This window comes from Salmo salar, chromosome ssa01 (genome assembly GCF_905237065.1).
Source record: "Salmo salar chromosome ssa01, Ssal_v3.1, whole genome shotgun sequence".
Classification (NCBI taxonomy): domain Eukaryota; kingdom Metazoa; phylum Chordata; class Actinopteri; order Salmoniformes; family Salmonidae; genus Salmo; species Salmo salar.
The window spans coordinates 29,583,088-29,605,104 of NC_059442.1; the positions used below are offsets into that span (position 1 = coordinate 29,583,088).

The 22,017-nt window shown below is 42.3% G+C and overlaps 1 protein-coding gene across 2 annotated transcripts in view; it reads left to right on the plus strand.

Moving 5' to 3' along the window:
* The first annotated feature begins 2,838 nt into the window (after window positions 1–2,838).
* LOC106598081 (lateral signaling target protein 2 homolog) overlaps window positions 2,839–22,017 on the plus strand; it is a 58,400-nt gene continuing 39,221 nt past the window's right edge. For both annotated transcript variants that reach the window (XM_014189170.2, XM_014189201.2), the window contains exon 1: window positions 2,839–3,233. In XM_014189170.2, coding sequence (XP_014044645.2) covers window positions 3,198–3,233 — 36 coding nt within the window. In that variant the 5' untranslated portion in view covers window positions 2,839–3,197. The remainder of the gene's footprint in view (window positions 3,234–22,017) is intronic.

Consider the following 22,017-nt stretch of genomic DNA (forward strand, 5'->3'; position numbering starts at 1 on the left):
TGGAATTGATAGATTACTTGTTAGATATTACCGCATGGTTGGAACTAGAAGCACAAGCATTTCGCTACACTTGCATTAACACCTGCTAACCATGTGTATGTGACAAATACATTTGATTTGATGTGGCTGTCCATGGTTCTGATTTCTGTTTGCGTGTGTGCTTGTGCACATGTTGACTCACCCTACTTGTAGAGAAACGCCAAAGAGTCCTCCTCTCTTTCATGTTGAGGAACTGGTCAATCACTCTGTCATACAGTAAAGGCTTTTATTTTTTGTTGTCCTAGGCTACATGGCTAAAATGCTTGCTCGCTAGCCTAACTTCCATTCATAGACAACGTTAGCTAGTTAACATTCGCCTTCTACATCTAGCTACTGTACATATTGAACTAACATCTTCTCAGGCCAGAGGTACAATTATGTATCAATTAATGGTTGGATCAGAATCACCATTATAATTGATAATTAAGTAAAACCACAAGTCCAAATCCCTATCTCCATCCATGGCTAATTTAGGAAAGGGACCATTTTACCTAGCTAGCTAGCCACCGGAGGACAACAACACAACAGATGCAACAATTCAAGTTGTTTCAGTTAATGATGTAACGTTATGCTTTCAAAGCGATTTGATAGGAGAGATGCCAAATACAAGATGGCTTCCCTTGACACTTTTTTTCCGCCAGGACCATTCACAGTTGAGCTTGCTCAGTTTAGCTCAGCGCTGATTGGCTTATTTTTTATTTATTTATTTGTCAAGAGAGGCCAAATGCTCGCTGGCTTCCCTTGCATTCAATACTACGGGCGACAACAATGTCATACTCGTTTGGACCAGACAGTATCGGATAGATGGCCTCCACATAGAGAGACAGAGTGGCGCTGTTGCGCTCGCTCGGATGCTTTCTCCTTTGAGGTACGTTCAGCCACTTCGAATTGAAGGAATGTTATGAAACAGAGAGAGGAAAGATACATTATTTTATGTATTTAAAAAAAAAATTGTGTGGGGGGGGGGCCTGGCTTTCCTTGGCGTCCATTAATACACACCACTGGTCATAAGTAATAATGTTCGCCAAAATTTGAAAATGACCAATCAGCCTTATTATGTTGCTGGCCTCTGTTTATGCCTGTGTGTTGCTTGGCAACGACCAAACATCGGAACTGTTTTGAAGTTACAGACAAACCTTGAGAATAAACAAATTACTGGGTTACACATTGTTAAAAGGCCTTTGATCAATCAAGCACCTATTTGGCAACAGTTGAACTGCCCTGTAAAGAATACGTTTAGTTCACCCAAGAAAGGTTAGCGACGTCCATGGTAAGGGTCCAAGTATGGACACATTTTGCTAGCCTAAAAATGCCTCGATTTGACTCAATACACAGCATCACTGATAGGTTTATTAGGAACCTTTGGCAACATCTATGTGTCTGCCTGTCTGTTTATCTGTGCTCTGTCCTTGTGACCAGGTAGCTAACATTACCTCAATCCATCCACCAACCACATTCACCTATTCATCTGTTGAGAAGATTTTAATTTCCCCTAATTCCAGTCTGTCCCTAATTTGTTCAGGTGTAGCAGAAGATGGCAAAAGGCTATGCCTCACTTATCAAAGAAGCCACTGTGCTCCTTGACAAGTATAATGCAGACTAACAGTGTGTGGAGGATTTTACAGAGGATGCTTCAAAGGACATTGAGGTAACTGTACCCGATCCTGTAGGTTCATGCTCTACAACATTCGCAGAGTACGACCCTGCCTCACACAGGAAGCGGCGCAGGTCCTAATCCGGGCACTTGTCATCTCCCGTCTGGATTACTGCAACTCGCTGTTGGCTGGGCTCCCTGCCTGTGCCATTAAACCCCTACAACTCATCCAGAACGCCGCAGCCCGTCTGGTGTTCAACCTTCCCAAGTTCTCTCACGTCACCCCGCTCCTCCGCTCTCTCCACTGGCTTCCAGTTGAAGCTCGCATCCGCTACAAGACCATGGTGATTGCCTACGGAGCTGTGAAGGGAACGGCACCTCCATACCTTCAGGCTCTGATCAGGCCCTACACCCAAACAAGGGCACTGCGTTCATCCACCACTGGCCTGCTAGCCCCCCCTACCTCTGAGGAAGCACAGTTCCCGCTCAGCCCAGTCAAAACTGTTCGCTGCTCTGGCACCCCAATGGTGGAACAAGCTCCCTCACGACGCCAGGACAGCGGAGTCAATCACCACCTTCCGGAGACACCTGAAACCCCACCTCTTTAAGGAATACCTAGGATAGGATAAAGTAATCCTTCTAACCCCCCCCCCTTAAAAGATTTAGATGCACTATTGTAAAGTGGTTGTTCCACTGGATATCATAAGGTGAATGCACCATTTTGTAAGTCGCTCTGGATAAGAGCGTCTGCTAAATGACTTAAATGTAATGTAATGTAACTCTGTGGTTGTAAATCAATAATTGTTTCATGGTCTGACAATGTCAGAAACACTAACATACAGTGCAGATTGTAATCTGTGGGGGGGGGGGTCCCGTTCAGTTCCCGTTCCTGTCTTCTTCCCCGTGTTTAACCCACGCACCGCTAATGTTCATGTTTCTATTTGTGTCATAATAACATTGTGTTACAACCACTTTCTGAAAATAATGTACCAAAATTGTAGAACTACCAAATATCCCTTTTCGCTTGCCATATAATCAACAATAATTATGACGTATGTACCATAGAATTAGGAATTAGAAATGAATAATTAATTTTAAATTCATAAATTAGTAATTAGAATACTAATAATTAGGAATTATTCATTTAATAGGATGTCTACGGTAGCTACACCATAGTGACGTATGGTGCAAGCCTGGGAAAGTGGGTGGCGATATCAACGTGGCTGTCATCAAGCAGACGGAGGGGAAGAGCGAACGAAACCATCCGTGGAGGATTGCTTGCTTTATATAAAAAAGGATTGCTTGCTTTATCCCGTCGGACTTGAAAAGTGTCAGTGAATCACCAGCCTACCGTGGATTCTGCAGGCATGAAAACACAACGTCGTTTTTAAAGAAATTACTTAACACTTCAACTCTTTACCTTACAATTTCGGATGTCGTATTGGATTAAATATTTCCCACCTTTTTAGCAACGTAGTTAGCTAGCTAGCATTTGCTGGTCTGTCTCACAGGTAGAAGAGGGGTCGGTGACAAAGGAGGGGTAAAGTGGCGAGGTAACTTAACGATGAATCGATTTCGAAAGTGGCTTTACAAGCCTAAGGTAAGTTTGCGATTCTATTCTCCAGCTACTGCCAGTAATCTGTTATTAGCTAATATATTTTAGAAAATAGCAATCAATAGTTTGCTATTTTTTCCCCCATACAGTATTTTGCTGCAATGCATGTATTACACTCCTTAGTACATATTGAGTTACGCATGTACATGCTAGCTAGTCACTGTTAACGTTATCTTCCATAAAGTTGTTTCTTTCAGTCTGGGTTTTAGGTAACTGAAGGTATGCAATACGAATGGCTGCTTCTCGAAGCAAATTGTCATCGACCGCATTGCTGAGATTGGTCAATACAGAAATAAATAATGTAGCTAGCTAGCCTAACTTGCATTGCAGTCTCGAACTTGTACACTACAGCTTTTGTTAGCTCTCTAGCTACCCAACCTAACGTTATAGTACAAACGGTCATCACTCTGACTCAGAATTAATTTAATTGCTGTTAATCCGATACAGTAACTGAGAGAATGCATCCGCCAAGAAGAGCGAGTGCATTCCGAGGCTATCAACGCCTATGATAGTTACTCATTCTACATAGCTTTAGTCCAGTGGTTCCCAACCTTTTTTGGCTACTTTATCACAAACTGAATTTTGCTATGCTTGGAGTACCCCCCTCGTGTGCATTTTACCAGTAAGCCAATGGTTTCATGAGTCTTCTCAAGTACCTGCTGTGGATAGGCGAGGTACCCCCTGGGGTCCTAGTACCCCTGGTTGGGAACTACGAATTTAGTCTGTGGTAATACTATTCTGTCTGCTAAGGGACAGATCGACATTTACTGGGGGAGAGGGGTGGCAAACTATTTTTTAGCTTTGGGAGGGTTTACATTTTTTTAAATGTTTTATTGGGCACAGGGGAGGGTAGTGCATTTTCCCCCTGGTTTACATTTGCTCTTTTGGTTGTATTTTCACTATAAACAATAGCTGAACTTTTTATATTACCCTAATAAAGTTTAAAAATGTTTGAAGGTTTGGTATGGTGTGGCTATTATTAAGCTTTAGCTACTGCAGACCTATTATACTCACTGGTCATCCCCAAAGCCAATTCCTCCTTTGGTCGTCATTCCTTCCAGTTCTCTGCTGCCAATGACTGGAACGAACTGCAAAAATCTCTGAAACTGGAGACTCATATCTCCCTCACTAACTTTAAGCACCAGCTGTCAGAGCAGCTCACAGATCACTGCACCTGTACATAGATGGGCTGTTTACAGATGGGCTATCTACCTACCTCATCCCCATAAATCCCTATATTTATTTATCTTGCTTCTTTGCACCCCAGTATCTCTACTTGCACATTCATCTTCTGCACATCTACCATTCCAGTGTTTAATTGCTATATTGTAATTACTTCGCCACCATGGCCTATTTATTGCCTTAACTTAACCTCATTTGCACTCACTGTATGTAGACTTTTTGTTTTCTTTTGTTCTACTGTATTATTGACTGTATGTTTTGTTTATTCCATTTGTAACTCTGTTGTTTTATGTGTCGAACTGCTTTGCTTTATCTTGGCCAGGTCGCAGTTGTAAATGAGAACTTGTTCTCAACTAGCCTACCTGGTTAAATAAAGTAAATACGAAGGCAGTGCAGCCCGGCTCTCCAACTGACTTGGACAGTTGAACTTGAGGTAGGGAAGACTTTCAGGCCTACCAGAGTTTTTAGTTGTACTTTTTTAACATTTTATTTAACCTTTATTTAACTAGGAAAGCCAGTTAAGAACAAATTCTTATTTACTGTAAGAATTAGTTTGACACCCCTCTCCCCCAGTAAATGTCGACCCTAACCCGGGCGCGCACAATTGGTAGATTATATTGATAGATTATAGGAGTAACTATGATCTATCAATACAATTGCTTATCTTTATAGAAAATATTTGGGTTGAAAATGAACAAATTACCCTCCTGTACATCTATATCAGTACAGCAGTACCCATCTGACATAAAGAAATCCATGTCGGTGTTGTAGCGTCTGTCTGTCTGTGTGGAGGCTCCTCAGAGGAGGGAGGGGAGGACCGTCCTCAGTGAATTTCCTAAAAATAGTGAAATATTAAAACTATTCTAAATATATTCACGTCACCAAGTAATTGATTAAAACACACTGTTTTGCAAGGAAGGTCTACAGTAACCTCAGCAGCACTCTGTAGGATAGCACCATGGTGTAGTCGGATGTTTCCAACAATTGTTGGAAACATGACTTGTGTCATGCACAAAGTAGATGTCCTAACCGACTTCCCAAAACTATAGTTTGTTAACAAGAAATGTGTGGAGTGGTTGAAAAACGAGTTTTAATGACTCCAACCTAAGTGTATGTAAACTTACGACTTCAACTGTACATAAGTTTGCATACACTTAGGTTGGAGTCATTAAAACTTGTTTTTCAACCACTCCACAAGTTTCTTGTTAACAAACTATAGTTTTGGCAAGTCGGTTAGGACATATACTTTGTGCATGACACAAGTAATTTTTCCAACAATTGTTTACAGAAAGATTATTTCACTTATAATTCACTGTATCACAATTCCAGTGGGTCAGAAGTTTACATACTGTAAGTTGACTGTGCCTTTAACCTGTTAGGGCTAGGGGGCAGTATTGACACGGCTGGATAAAAAACGTACCCGATTTAATCTGGTTACTACTCCTGCCCAGTAACTAGAATATGCTTATAATTATTGGCTTTGGATAGAAAACACCCTAAAGTTTCTAAAACTGTTTGAATGGTGTCTGTGAGTATAACAGAACTCCTATGGCAGGCCAAAACCTGAGAAGATTTCAAGCAGGAAGTGGCCTGTCTGAGAAGTAGTGTTTCATCTTGGCTCTTTTTATTGAAGACTCAGGATCTGTGCAATAACGTGACACTTCCATAGGGTCTCAGAGCCCGGGAAAAAGTTGAACGATATCGAGGCAGGCTCTGGCTGAAACACTTTATCGCTTTTGGCAAGTGGCCACTCAGAGTACTATGGGCTTAGGCGCGTGCCCGCTTCGACCGAATGCTTTCTTTTCCTTTGTCTGTTTATCTAAACGCAGATTCCCGGTCGGAATATTATCGCTTTTTTTATGAGAGAAATGGCATAAAAATTGATTTTAAACAGCGGTTGACATGCTTCGAAATACGGTAATGGAATATTTAGAATTCTTTTGTCACGAATTGCGCCATGCTCGTCACCCTTATTTACCCTTTAGGATAGTGTCTAGAAAGCACGAACAAAACGCCGCTGTTTGGATATAACGATGGATTATTTTGGACCAAACCAACATTTGTTATTGAAGTAGAAGTCCTGGGAGTGCATTCTGACGAAGACAACAAAGGTAATAACATTTTTCTTATAGTAAATCTGACTTTGGTGAGTGCTAAACCTGCTGGGTGTCTAAATAGCTAGCCCTGTGATGCCGGGCTATCTACTGAGAATATTGCAAAATGTGCTTTCACCGAAAAGCTATTTTAAAATCGGACATATCGAGTGCATAGAGGAGTTCTGTATCTATAATTCTTAAAATAATTGTTATGCTTTTTGTGAACGTTTATCGTGAGTAATTTAGTAAATTCACCGGCAGTGTTCGGTGGGAATGCTAGTCACATGCTAATGTAAAAAGCTGGTTTTTGATATAAATATGAACTTGATTGATCAAAACATGCATGTATTGTATAACATAATGTCCTAGGGTTGTCATCTGATGAAGATCATCAAAGGTTAGTGCTACATTTAGCTGTGGTTTGGGTTTATGTGACATTATATGCTAGCTTGAAAAATGGGTGTCTGATTATTTCTGGCTCGGTACTCTGCTGACATAATCTAATGTTTTGCTTTCGTTGTAAAGCCTTTTTGAAATCGGACAGTGTGGTTAGATTAACGAGAGTCTTATCTTTAAAATGGTGTAAAATAGTCATATTTTAGACAAATTGAAGTAATGTCATATCTAAGGTATTTGAATAACGCGCCACAGGATTCAACTGGCTGTTGAGTAGGTGGGACGCAAGCGTCCCACCTAGCCCATAGAGGTTAAACAGCTTGGAAAATTCCAGAAAATGATGTCATGGCTTTAGAAGCTTCTGATAGGCTAATTGATATCATTTGAGTCAATTGGAGGTTTACCTGTGGATGTATTTCAAGGCCGACCTTCAAACTCAGTGCCTCTTTGCTTGACATCATGGGAAAATCTAAATCGGCCAAGACCTCAGACAAAAAAATTGTAGATCTCCACAAGTCTGGTTCATCCTGGGGAGCAATTTTCAAACGCTTGAAGGTACCACATTCATCTGTACAAACAATAGTACGCAAGTATAAACACCATGGGAACACGCAGCCGTCATACTGCTCAGGAAGGAGATGCGTTCTGTCTCCTAGAAATGAACGTACTTTGGTGCGAAAAGTGCAAATCAACCCAGAACAACAGCAAAGGACCTTATGAAGATGCTGGAGGAAACAGGTACAAAAGTATCTATATCCACAGTAAAACGAGTCCTATATCGACATAACCTGAAAGGCCTCTCAGCAAGGAAGAAGCCACTGCTCCAAAACCGCCATAAAAAAGCCAGACTACGGTTTGCAACTGCACATGGGGACAAAGATTGTACTTTTTGGAGAAATGTCCTCTGGTCTGATGAAACAAAAATAGAACTGTTTGGTCATAATGACCATTGTTATGTTTGGAGGAAAAAGGGGGAGGCTTGCAAGCCAAAGAACACCATCCCAAAAGTGTGAGTGCTTTGCTGCAGGAGGGTCTGGTGCACTTCACAAAATAGATGGCATCATGAGGCAGGAAAATGAAGTGGCTATATTGAAGCAACATCTCAAGACATCAGTCAAAGTTAAAGCTTGGTCGCAAATGGGTCTTCCAAATGGACAGTGACCCCAAGCATACTTCCAAAGTTGTGGTAAAATGGCTTAACCTCTTACATCTAGACGTTCCGCTAGCGGAACACCTTCTCCGATATCCAATGATGGGCGTGGCGCGAAATACAAATTCCTCTAAAATCCGAAACCTTCCATTTTTCAAACATATGACTATTTTACACCATTTTAAAGACAAGACTCTCGTTAATCTAATCACACTGTCCGATTTCAAAAAGGCTTTACAGCGAAAGCAAAACATTAGATTATGTCAGCAGAGTACCCAGCCAGAAATAATCAGACACCCATTTTTCAAGCTAGCATATGTCACCAAAACCACAGCTAAATGCAGCACTAACCTTTGATCTTCATCAGATGACAACCCTAGGACATTATGTTATACAAAGCATGCATGTTTTGTTCAATGAAGTTCATATTTATATCAAAAACCAGCTTTTTTACATTAGCATGTGACGTTCAGGACTAGCATACCCCCCCGCAAACATCCGTGAATTTACTAAATTACTCACGATAAACGTTCACAAAAAAACACAATTATTTTAAGAATTATAGATACAGAACTCCTCTATGCACTCGATATGTCCGATTTTAAAATAGCTTTTCGGTGAAAGCACATTTTGCAATATTCTCAGTAGATCGGCTAGCCATTTAGACACCGACCAAGTTTAGCCCTGACCAAACTCCGATTTACTATTACAAAAGTTTGATTACCTTTGGTGGTCTTCGTCAGAATGCACTCCCAGGACTGCTACTTCAATAACAAATGTTGGTTTGGTTCAAAATAATCCATCATTATATCCAAATAGCGGCGTTTTGTTCGTGCGTTCAAGACACTATCCGAAGTGTAAATAAGGGTCACGAGCATGGCGCAATGCGTGACAAAAGATTTCTAAATATTCCATTACCGTACTTCGAAGCATGTCAACCGCTGTTTAAAATCAATTTTTATGCCATTTTTCTCATAAAAAAGCGATAATATTCCGACCGGGAATCTGCGTTTAGGTAAACAGACGAAAGAAAACAAGGCATGGGGTCGACGCGGGCACGCGCCTGAGTCTCACAGTACTGTAACCAGCCACTACCCAAACGCGCTACTTTTTTTCAGCCAGAGCCTGCAAAGCCACGATTCAGCTTTTTGCCGCCTTCTGAGAGCCCATGGGAGCCGTAGGAAGTGTCACGTAACAGCAGAGATCCTCTGTAATGGATAGAGATAATCAAGAAGGGCAAGAAATTGTCAGACAGGGCACTTCCTGCATGGAATCTTCTCAGGGTTTGGCCTGCCAAATGAGTTCTGTTATACTCACAGACACTATTCAAACAGTTTTAGAAACTTTGGAGTGTTTTCTATCCAAAGCTAATAATGATATGCATATTCTAGTTTCTGGGCAGGAGTAATAATCAGATTAAATCGGGTACGTTTTTTATCCGGCTGTGAAAATACTGCCCCCTAGCCATAACAGGTTAAGGACAACGAAGTCATGGTATTGGAGTGGCCATCACAAAGCCCTGACCTCAATCCTATAGAACATTTTAGGGCAGAACTGAAAAAGCGTGTGCGAGCAAGGAGACCTACAAACCTGACTCGGTTACACCAGCTCTGTCTGGAGGAATGGGCCAAAATTCACCAACTTTTTGTGGGAAGCTTGTGGAAGGCTACCCTGAACATGTGACCCAAGCTAAACAATTTTTAAAGGCAATGCTACCAAATACTAATTGAGTGTATGTAAACTTCTGACCCACTGGGAATGTGATGAAAGAAATAAAACCTGAAATAAATAATTTTCTCTACTATTATTCTGACATTTCAAATTCTTAAAATAAAGTGGTGATCCTAACTGACCTAAGACATGGAATTTTTACTAGGATTAAATGTCAGGAATTGTGAAACTGAGTTTAAATGTATTTGGCTAAGGTGTATGTAAACTTATGACTTCAACTGTATATATACTGAACAAAAATATAAACTCAACAATTTGTGATTTTACTGAGTTACTGTTCCTATAAGGAAATTTAGTCCATTTGAAATAAACAAATTAGGCCCTAATCTATCGATTTTACATGATTGGGCAGAGGCGCAATAGACAAATACTCCTCAGTTTCATCAGCTGTCCCGGTGGCTGGTCTGACGATCCCGCAGTTGAAGAAGCAGGATGTAGAGTCCTGGGCTGGTGTGGTTACACGTGGGCTGCAGTTGTGGGGCCGGTTAGACATCCTGTTAAATTCTCTAAAATGGTGTTGGAGCGGCTTATGGTAGAGAAATTAACATTCAATTCTTGGGCGAAAGCTCTGGTGGAGATTCCTGCGGTCTCCCTCAACTTGTGTTGTGACAAAACTGCACATTTTAGTGGCCTTTTATTGTCCCCAGCACATGGTGCACCTGTGTAATTATCATGCTGTTTAATCAACTTCTTGATATGCTACACCTGTCAGGTGGATGGATTATCTTGGCAAAGGAAAAATGCTCACTAAAAGGGATGTAAACAAATTTGAGCACGAAACGTTAGAAATTAGCTTTTTGTGTGTATGGAAAGTGTCTCGGATCTTTTATTTCAGCTCATGACACAATGGACCAACACTTTACATGTTGCATTTTTATATTTTTGTTCAACATGCATACATACATACATGCATGCATACTTTTGTATGCATGTATGTGGACACCCCTTAAATTAGTGGTTTCGGCTATGACGGGTGTATAAAATCGAGCACACAGCCATGCAATCTCCATAGACAAACATTGGCAGACAAACCTACTGAAGAGCTCAGTGACTTTCAACATGTCACTGCCATTGGATGCCACCTTTCCAACAAGTCAGTTTGTAAAATGTGTACCCTGCTAGAACTGCCCCAGTCAACTCTAAGTGCTGTTATTGTGAAGTGGAAACGTCTAAGAGCAACAATGGCTCAGCCACAAAGTGGTAGGCCACACAAGCTCACAGAATGGGGGTGTGGAGTGGTGTAGCGCGTTAGAATCATCTGTCCATGTTTGGCAACACTCACTACCGAGTTCCAAACTGCATCTGAAGGCAACGTCAGCACAATAACTGTTCGTGAGATGGGTTTCCATGGCTGAGCAGCGGCACACAAGCTTAAGATCACCATGTGCAATCCCAGTCGTCGGCTGGAGTGGTGTAAAGCTCACCGGCATTGGAAATACGTTCTCTGGCGTGATGAATCACGCTTCACCATCTGGCAGTCTGACGGACTAATCTGGGTTTGGCAGATGCAAGGAGAACACTACCTGCCCCAATGCATATGACAACTGTAAAGTTTGGTGGAGGAGGAATAATTATCTGCAGCTGTTTTTCATGGTTCGGATAGGCCCCTTTGTTCCAGTGAAGGGAAATCTTAACGCTACAGCATACAATGACATTCTAGACGATTCTGTGCTTCCAACTTTGTGGCAATAGTTTGGGGAAGGCCCTTTCCAGTTTCAGCATGCCCCCGTGCACAAAGTGAGGTCCATACTGAAATAGTTTGTCAAGGTCGGTGTGGAAGAACTTGACTGGCCTGCACAAAGCCCTGACCTCAACCCCATTGAACATTGGGATAAATTGGAACGGTGACTGCGAGCCAGGCCTAATCTCCCAACATCACAAATGCTCTAGTGGCTGAATGGACACATGTCCCCGCAGCAATGTTCCAACATCTAGTAGAAAGCCTTCCCAGAAGAGTAGAAGCTATTATAGCAGCAAAGGGGAGACTCCATATTAATGCCCATGATGTTGGAATGAGATGTTAGACGAGCAGGTGTCCTCATACTTTTCGTCATGTAGTGTGTATAATAGATATTTTACATTAAAGTCATACAGTGGACACCTAAGTCTAAAGGCCTATGCATGCAATGCCCTGATACATTTAGTGGTCAAATCTCTGACAGCTTAAACGTGAAGTGGACAATTCACATGAAAATCTGTCACCAATTGGATGGAAACCTCGCTATAGACACACTAAAGACTCTGGCAAGTGCGCTAGTCCAGTGTCACTTTGATTATGCCTGCACATCATGGTTCACCAGCAGCCCCAAACATCTAAAGATAAACCTACCAGACAAAAAACCTTGTAAGAATTGTACTCAAACTTCCCCCCTCGTACTGATCTGGAGGTTGAGCATTTTTTTGTCTCTTATCTCCATATCTATGTAATTGTATATGTATTTATGTCAAAAAAAATTGGCTCATCGCTGCAACTCCCGTACGGACTCGGGAATGGCAAAGGTCGAGAGCCGTGCTTCCTCCGAAACCCAACCAAGCCGCACTGCTTTTTGACACAATGCCCTCTTAACCCGGAAGCCAGCCACACCAATGTGTCAGAGGAAACACAGTGCACCTGGTGACCGTGTCAGCGTGTACTGTGCCTGGCCTGCCACAGGAGTCGCTAGTGCGCGATGGGACAAGGACATCCCTGCCGGCCAAACCCTCCCCTAACCCGGACGACACTGGGCCAATTGTACACCGCCCCATGGGTCTCCCGGTCGCGGCCGGCTGCGACAGAGCCTGGACTCGAACCCAGAATCTCTAGTGGCACAGCTAGCTCTGCGATGCAGCGCCTTAGACCACCGCGCCACTCGAGAGGCCCGTCCCCAACTTTATTGTGCAATCAACAAAAAATTGTTTATTTATTTTTACTGACAAATTAAAACAAATCACTCCTGACTGCAGCGGCAAATTGATGAATGGAAAGAGACATCTGTTACAAAACACTAAACATTTTAAAGCCTTCGATACTGGGTAAGCCTACAGATGGGAAGGGATGTATTTTCTGTTTGTCTAGCTTGGCAGTCTATTTATTGTGGTGTTTAACGCAAACCATCCTGACACAAAGTGCCCAAAGTCAGTATGCTTTGTTTATTGGTTGTGAGGTGCATTGGCACAGAAACCTGTTGGTGGAAAATTCTTTGCCTATACAGTGCCTTGATTAAGGAAATACTTTTTCATGGCACTAATTTATATAATTGTAAATATGGCATCAAAATGTTGAAAAATATGATTTTCCCTCCCAGCTGCAGCAGGCTCTGATCGTAGTGTAATGAAACCTGCATGGAGAGTGAACTCGTCTGTGGTGGTCGGCGAACCCTCAACCTTCTGGCCTGTAGCCCTGCGTATCATCGACCGTGCAATAAAAGCGTGCTAAAGTGGCATAGTCGATATCCACGTTTATTAACACAGGGTCGCTACAGTTACTGTTATTTGTTGTCGTAAACATTTATTTTGAGTTAATTCGATGAGGGCGGAGGGTGTTCATTTTGTTTTACAGTACAAGGGGAGGGTCGTGAAAATATTTGTAACGTTGGGTCGTTTCTCCCCCCCCAGTACATTTCGATCTGCCCCTAAGATGTGGAGGGTGCTGAACCATGTGTGAATAAAACATTTTGAGATTGAACAGTATCCATTTAACAGAGAACTTCACATCCCACTTGATTTTTGAAAAAAATCTTTTGACAACTGTGCCAGACGGCCTAACATTAGAATTCACATTGAATGTCCTCAGGATCAATAACTGATTTGTTGTTGTGCCAGACGGCCTAACATTAGAATTCACATTGAATGTCCTCAGGATCAATAAGTGATTTGTTGTTGTTGGGACAGTTTTGCAATGTCACAGGGTACCATTTTAATTTGAAGGGCTGGTGAATGTGGCATTGTCATACCATGACTAAAACCACAATATGCAGTTCAGGATGATCTGTCTTTTTAGAGTACTGTAGCTCATGTTTTAGGCCTAGTTGGACTTGACAGCCATGAAGACAACTTGGAAAATATCTGCATTTGTGCACACACTGTGTTCCAGCTAAGGCCTATTTACTAACATACCACATCTCTGTTTGCTCTTCCAGCAAATGTATTGTCCATTACTATGACTCTGCCTTTTTCCTTTTAATAACAACCACCCTACAATGGTGTTAAGGTTGCCAAGGTGTTCATCAGGGTAATGACAAAGCTGAACCTTCTAATGAGAAATCGCAAAACTTGTCATTCACTGTGTCTAAAGAATGAAATGGGCATTAAGAAAACAACCATGTGGCGAGGACTGATTATGTTACAAGGTTTCGTTCCCTCTTTCCTACAGAGTAAATGTGAGTTGCTGATGGGGACATTTCTCAATGTCCTATTATGCTCCTGCAGCTCAGAAAACACTGGCTAGCTCAACACCCTCTTGATAAGATTGTCCTTCAATTCAGTGATTTCATCAAGATATTGGGGGAAGTATTTTTTGCAACCAGAATAACAGGAGGTTAAAACAGTCATTGACTAACATAATTAATTCTCAGTACTTTTGCCAAGAGGAGCACTCTGCGTTGCCTTTTCCAAGTGTGCTGAAGGCAACAGAATGTTATTTATTTTACCGGCCACTAAGTCTGTAGCATTCCGCTCTTGTTAATACTACTCTATATAATTTAGCCTAAATTCTTAAGACCCTAACCAAAGTCATCTCCTTTTCGTTTATTCAGCATCACCTGGAATGGAAATATTTCTATAAAATACAGAAAAAGCTTAAGAAAGTAACAAAGTAATTATCACCTTGTCTGGTCCAGAGTGGTTCTTTCTGCACAGTTGTCAACAAGAGGGAGAGAGGGAGCAGCTAAGTGCTGGGCAGCTACCAACACAATCTGAATATTTAGCCTGGTTTCTCCAGCCCTTTAATTGCCTTTTCTAAGTGTGCTGAGGGAAACACAGAATGTTATTTTATAGGCCAATAAGTCTGTAGCATTCCGCTCTGACATACTTTATTGTTGAACACTGCATAGCCTTGTCATCTTCACATCAACAGTAAGTAGTTTTATTATTGAACTATGTACTCCTGGAGATAGAAAGGTGTTGAATCAGCATGTTCCCCTAGAATGGAGTAAGGCTATTGATATTTTCAGAGCTGTACTACCCTAGATTAGTCACATAGGGAAGGGATTTGTTTCTCTCTTTCCAGCTATATAATCTCTATTCAGTGCTCTGAAGAACTCTGGTATCAAAGTGCACTTCAAACTACCTGAAAATAAGACCCACTGATATTCCTTCCAGAGCACTGTACCCTTGGACTGTTGGAGGAAGGGCTATGGCTATAGGGCAAAGGTAGGATTAGGTTGACCCACATTCACAATATTGTAAGATGAGATGGCTGACATTCCTTCTTGCTCTGTAAACTTGTCTTGCTGTTTTGGTCTAAATCCTCTCTCTAAAAGGCAGTTAAGAAAGACCGGGCCTGTTCTGTATTATAGTATTTGGCAAATGTTTGCTTCCTGTACAGGTGCACATCCTCTACCATTATTGAGTTATGGGAGGAAACGCATTGAATAATGAACCTAATATACTTATAATAGACTGCTTTTTTCCCTCGACCAAAAATTCTATATGAAAAGTTAGAATAAAGGGAAGGTAGAAGATTGGGGCCATTGTACATGGAGACATGCTTGACTGGCAGCAGAGAGACGAAGACCTGGCTAAGGTTTCCACTGAGCCAAAATGGCCTCTCTATTACTACCTCTCATTCATCAGAGAAAGACTCACAGAGAGCGGGAGAGATGTCATGAGGCTAAATCTGCATATTTCCTCCCTTTCCCTCTCCTTCCCCAGGGTTATTCTATCAGGCATTCAGTGATTGACCTTCAGCCACACTCCACCTCATCTGTCAGTGTGACAGGCCCACAACCAGCGACGTGCCGGCCAGTCGCTCTCAGCTCGTATCCATCTGCCTGTATAGCCTGAGCAGATGGGAACAGAGATGGGATGCTCTAAAATCCACGCTTGCCACTCTACACACTAGCCAAGCATATTAGTACTTGCAATTATAAACAACCACATCCCTCCCCCATCCATTTATACAGTTACAGGATAATACAAATACTGTTTGTGAGACAGAAATGTCAGATTGCAGCTTAAAGTGCAGACATCGATCATTCAAATCCATCCGTCTCCAGTCATCCTTCCAGTCATCCATTTTCCATACTGTTTTAATAATATCATTTTGCCTAAATTCTTAAGACTCTAACCAAAGTCATCTCCTTTTCGTTATTCAGCATCCCTTAGCTGCCAGGGAAATATTTCTGTAAAAGACAGACAGAAAAAGCTGAAGAAACTAAAGTAATTATGCAACTTGTCTGGTCCAGAGTGGTTCTGCACAGTTGTCACCAAGAGGCAGAGAGGGAGCAGCAGCGTGCTGGGCAGCAACCAACATGCCTGAATATTTAGCCTGGTTTCTCCAGCCCTTTATGGATGTCTCAGTTCTGCTTACCCAACAGCCAAGCCATAATTGATTTGTTGTCAGCTGCTGGATTTAGAAAGCTGACCTGACCCCTGGTGCACATCTAGACAGGCCAGCCAATTTGAAGGCCTTTTGAAATTCATTGCAGGATTGGTATACTGGCCACTGTGTCCTAGGTGTGGGGTGAAGTTATGGAGCGATGGGGATTGAACGCCACCAGAGAGACTCTAGTAAGGGGGTTTTAATGACAGGAGTTTCATGGATTTCTTTTCACATTACGACATTGATAACAATCTGGACACTCCATTCAATTGGGACAAGTTCTTTTGATTCCACTTTATAGAGGCAGTACGGTGCACTCAAGGTGCCCTTTTGCTTTCAGTGAGTGGTATGAGGCTGTCTGCAGCAGCACACTATAAAATGCACAACACCCCTCCTTCTCTGGCTGCCATCTCTACAGCAGGAAAGAAAGGGAAGGTGGGGGAGCCAGGGAGCGAGAACAGTAGGCCTATATTTTTGGGATTAGGCCTAGTTCTTTCTTGGCCTTGGTTACAGTTGGCAGCAGATAAAATAAAAGGATGCGTCTCTTTCACACACTGGTATTTCTTCCTTTTGTTTCTCCTGACTATATTCACAGTGTCACACCAGGGGAGTTTTTCAGAACAGTCTCTGAACGGGCAGACTGAACAGCCAATACTGTACAACCATGAGCCTTACTATTGAAAGTTACTGTGCACTACGCTATTTTGATTTTAAATTTGCAGCAAAAAAATTGTTTTTAAACTATTTGTTGGCTTTTGGGAATGAATGTTTTGCAAGTTGATATAGCTTAAATGTAAAGACAAGCTCAGAACCCTCAACAACTTCACAATTGGATTGACGTCAACTGAGTGATATAAAAAAATAAATTCCACTGTAAATTTGCCCGCAGTTGAGCATGGCATGTGGGCTTTGTTTATAAATATCTTCTATGCAGAGGGCGGCACCATAGAAGAGAGGACCAAAGTCTGCTCCATGGAAACTGGACAGTGTATGTGGATGAAGAAAACCTGCAAGTTTTGTGTGTGCGGTCCCTGCAGTCACCAAGTGTTCATCCACGCCTGTCATTACGGCTTTAATCTCCATGGTCAAACTCTGCAGTAATGTCTGCCTGGGTCTTTGTCCATCCATGACAATGGTCTGTTTCTGCGTAGACAGACTGAGCCGAGGCTGACTGTGAGTCATGTTCCACAAGAGTAGAGAGGCTTATAAATGCAGAGTTTAGTTTATTATAGTAGTACATTTCTTTCATTTCAGTTCTGTCAAAGTAATTTGACTAGAAGAATTGTGACGATAACTAGGTTTGTTATCTTGTATTTTGTCCTGCAAGGAGCACCCATGATATTGGTCCCTACCGGGTTTGATTTTTAAAGACACTATTATAAAAAAGAATCATGTTACAGAATGAAGACCAACACAATGCTATGCTGCATCTTAGAAGAAACACAATGCTATGCTGCATCTTAGAAGAAACACAATGCTATGCTGCATCTTAGAAGAAACACAATGCTATGCTGCATCTGAGAAGAAACAACCTTCTTTCACCCCCCCTTCAGCCTCATTTGCGCTTTTGTGTTATTGTTTTGGGAATTTGAAATCTCCCCTCCATCTGTAACCACCAAAGCAGTTAGCCAGCACGGGATTGTATAATTGGTCACGGGTCCTAAGGAAGTGTGTGTGTGGGGGGCCTGCTTGCAGCAGCCCAAATCCTTTTAGCCCCCACTCTGTGCTACGGCTGACCCATCCTGTCCTGCCAACCCATGTGCCAGGGACGTGCTCTACACAGCTCCATCTTTCAGATCAAACATCAGATTACACCAGTGGCCATTCAGACATACACAGTCACATGATGACAGCCTCAATCCAGATACAAAGCCTATTTTCAAATCTGCTGAGTCAATGAACTTGCTCTGGGTTGAGCGCTTTGCCCGGGGCAAAGAAGAGGGATGGCCTGTTTGTCAGCCTGTGTGAACTTGGCTAAATGCTATGACATTGGCAGGTTTGTTTTACACATGCAACACAGTAGCAATTAGATGTTTAACTAGTTGACAATAGATGTGCTAAAGGCGATCCTTTAATAAATTCTAATGCGCACAAACACTTAAAAGATTCAGGCCTATAGATTTACCAAGAAACATTATAGGATAAGGGGTTAAATTGGCTGCTCTAGAGTCGTGGAGAGAGAAGCCGCTGTACTCCTGTTGTATTGAAACCGTTAATGTGAGCAATATTTTATTTACAAGTTCATCCTGGGGTTACACTGAAGGACTACTACTCTGTTGTCATATGTAAACGGAAGTTCCAGAGGATTAGAATAACAAGGCTGAAAGACTTTCGAGGACAAGATGGCTCGAGAAAAAAGACTCTTTGCAACATTGTTAAAAGAATTTCACAGCAACACTGTTGAAATAATTTCACAGTGCAATGCAGACCGAACAGAAAATAATGACTTGGCGTAACAGAAACCTCCAGAAGACCTTACGGAGATGATCATGACGATAAGTCTTCATAGTTAGGCCATAACTGACATAATTGACCAAAGACCTAAAAGTTGTTTACTCAGGGTAGCAGAGGTTTTTGAGCTTTAACGCTGTATACAGCTGCTCATTTGCCAGTAACTGGATGACACAGAATGTGCTGTTGCAGATAGTGCGAGACAGATTTTCATCCAACGTGTGTGTGGTAGCCTGGTAGCCTATGCTTGGCAGGAGAATGAGCCTGGAGAATGGAGGGCAGAGGAAGGCTTGTTGTGAACTCCCTGAAGTGGAGTGTGTATGTACAGTTACTGATGATGGTGATGTAGGATTATGGAGAAGCATTAGCCACCCCCACTGTTTAAATAGAAATCCAGGTTCGGCACCACCACAGGGACATGGCTGAAGGAGACTGCTGCTTGACACAAAAAGAGCGTTTTAATACGATTATACAGGCTGGCAAGACAACGCACCACGAATGACAGCAGCACACCTTGTTCAATTACACTGATATCCTTAAAACTTCTTCAGGATTGGTGGGTCCCCTGAGGGACGGTTGAGTTAACATAGGCTAATGCGATTAGCATGAGGTTGTAAGTAACAATATTTCCCAGGACAGACATATCTGATATTGGCAGAAAGCTTACATTTTTGTTAATCTAACTGCACTGTCCAATTTATAGTAGCTATTACAGTGAAAGAATACCATGCTTTTGTTTGAGGAGAGTGCACAGTTTTGAACAAAGTTATTAATTAACAAATTAGTCTCATTTGGGCAGTCTTGATACATTTTGAACAGGAATACAATGGTTCATTGGATCAGTCTAAAACGGTGCCCACTGATGCCATCTAGTGGCCAAAATCTAAGTTGCACCTGTGCTGGAATAATACATTATGGCCTTACTCTTGCATTTCAAAGATGATTTTGGGGGGGGAATACAAAACCTTTTTTTAAATGTATTAATTATCTTTTGTCGGCTCTATTGTGTTATTCTCCTACATTCCTTTCACATTTCCACAAACTTTCAAATGGTACCAAGAAACTGCATAGCCTTGCTTCAGGGCCTGAACTACAGGCAGTTAGATTGTCATTTTAGGCGAAAATTGGAAAAAAAGGGGATGATCCTTTAAAGTTAAACCAGCCAGAAAGTATGTTTTTAAGTGTAGCCTAATTATTGGTGCGGTTGAAGAGAACAGCCTTGAATATGTATCACTAATCCATCCATGGTTAGGTTATGAGTGCTTAATCATCTGTAATGACAGGTTTTTGAACAGAGAATGAACAGATTTGAGTCCTCTGAAAGAGAGGATCAAGGACAGTGTCTTGACACAGAGGCTGGTCAGTCACTGAATCTGCTGAATCATTTTATCGTGCAAGGTAATGGTTGGTTGTCCTAAAGGAAGGGGACATGAGTTGCAGTTTTTACAGTTGATTCCTAAAACTTCACACCCTCTCGAGACTGATTATTTATTTTTTTGTCACAACAAGCCAAGCAACTTAGTTTAAATTCAATTGATTAGTTACAGACAATGCATATATGCCAGATTGTAGGTTGTTGGGAGATTAGTGTTCTCACTAGTCTTGCTCCCTTCAATCCCACCATCTGTTGTTATTGACTACATTTTTTTCACTGAATCATAGCTACACTTTGTCATTATTTTACCACTGTTTGCTCTTTTCTCTTTTGACATCTTATTTTTGCCTCTGCCCCTTGTTCAACAGTACTGCATTTAGTTGTCACTCATAACAAGGTTGCAAATCTGTCACCGTGACCGACTAATCATTAATTCATCTGTTATCTTGAGTTATTTGTGTCTAACAATGTTTTCCTGTGGGGTAGAAAGGGTTGCTCTCACCAATGACTTGTATGACCCTATTTATTCACCATCTGAACTATAGCTTTCGCTGAGCTGCAAATTGACATGTTGTGTTACGTCTTCAGGAATGACATGCGTTTTACTAACACATTAGTGGTCATGCAGGTACGAGAATTGACCGGGACACTTTAGGCATGCCGACTGGGTTCCCATAGATCAAATTGTATTTGTCACATGCACCGAATACAATGGGTGGGGACTTAACCGTGAAATGATTGCATACGAACCCTTCCCAACGATGCTGCGATGAAAAAAATGGAGGAATAAAATACGCAATTGAGCTATATACAGGGAGTACCAGATCTATGTGCAGGGGGGTATGAGGTATTTTTGAGGTAGATGTGCAGATGCACAGAGAGCAGATGCTCCGGTACCATTTGCCGGATGGTAGCAGAGTTAACGGTCTATGGCTTGGGTGGCTGGAGTCTTTGGCAATTTTTCGTGCCTTTGACACCACCTGATATAGAAGTCCTGGATGGCTGGGAACTTGGCCCCAGTGATGTACTGGGCTGTCCGCACCACCCTCTGTAGCGTTTTGCGGTCTAGGGTGGTGCATCTACCATACCAAGCGGTGATGCAGCCAGTCAAGATGCTTTCGATGGTGCAGCAATATATCTTTTTGAGAATCTGAGGGCCCATGCCAAATCTTTTCAGGCTCCTGAGGGGGAAGAGGCCATTTCGGGCCCTCTTCGCAACTGCTGGTGTTTGTGGACCATGTTAAGTCCTTAGTGATGTGGTCGTCAAGGAACTTTTATGCTCTTGACCCACTCCACTACAGCCACGTCGATGTGGAGGGGGCAGTGCTCTCCCCTCTATCTCCTGTAGTCCATGATCAGCTCCTTGGTCTTACTGATGTTGGAGAGGTTGCCATGGCACCACACTGCTAAGTCTCTGATCCTTGTAGGCTGTCTCATCGCCATTGGTGATCAGGCCTACCACCGTCATGTCGTCAGCAAACTTGGTGTTGGAGTCGGGCGTGGCCACGCAGTCGTGGGTGAACAGGGAGTACAGGAGGGGAATATGCACACAGCCTAGATGGGCACCCGTGTTAATGGTCAGTGTGGCAAATGTTGTTGCCTACCTTCACCACCTGGGGCGTCCTGTCAGGAAGTCCAGGATCCAGTTAGAGGGAAGTGTTCAGGGTCTTGAGCTTGGAGGGGACTATGGTGTTGAACACTGAACGACATTCTCACAGTTATTTCCCCTCTTGTCCAGGTGGGAGAGGGCAGTGTGAAATGCAATTCCGATTGCGTCGTCTGTGGGTCTGTTGGGTGGTATACACTGGAGCAACTCCAATTTGTATCTGAGATGATATTGTTGATGTGTCGTGACCAGCTTTTCAAAG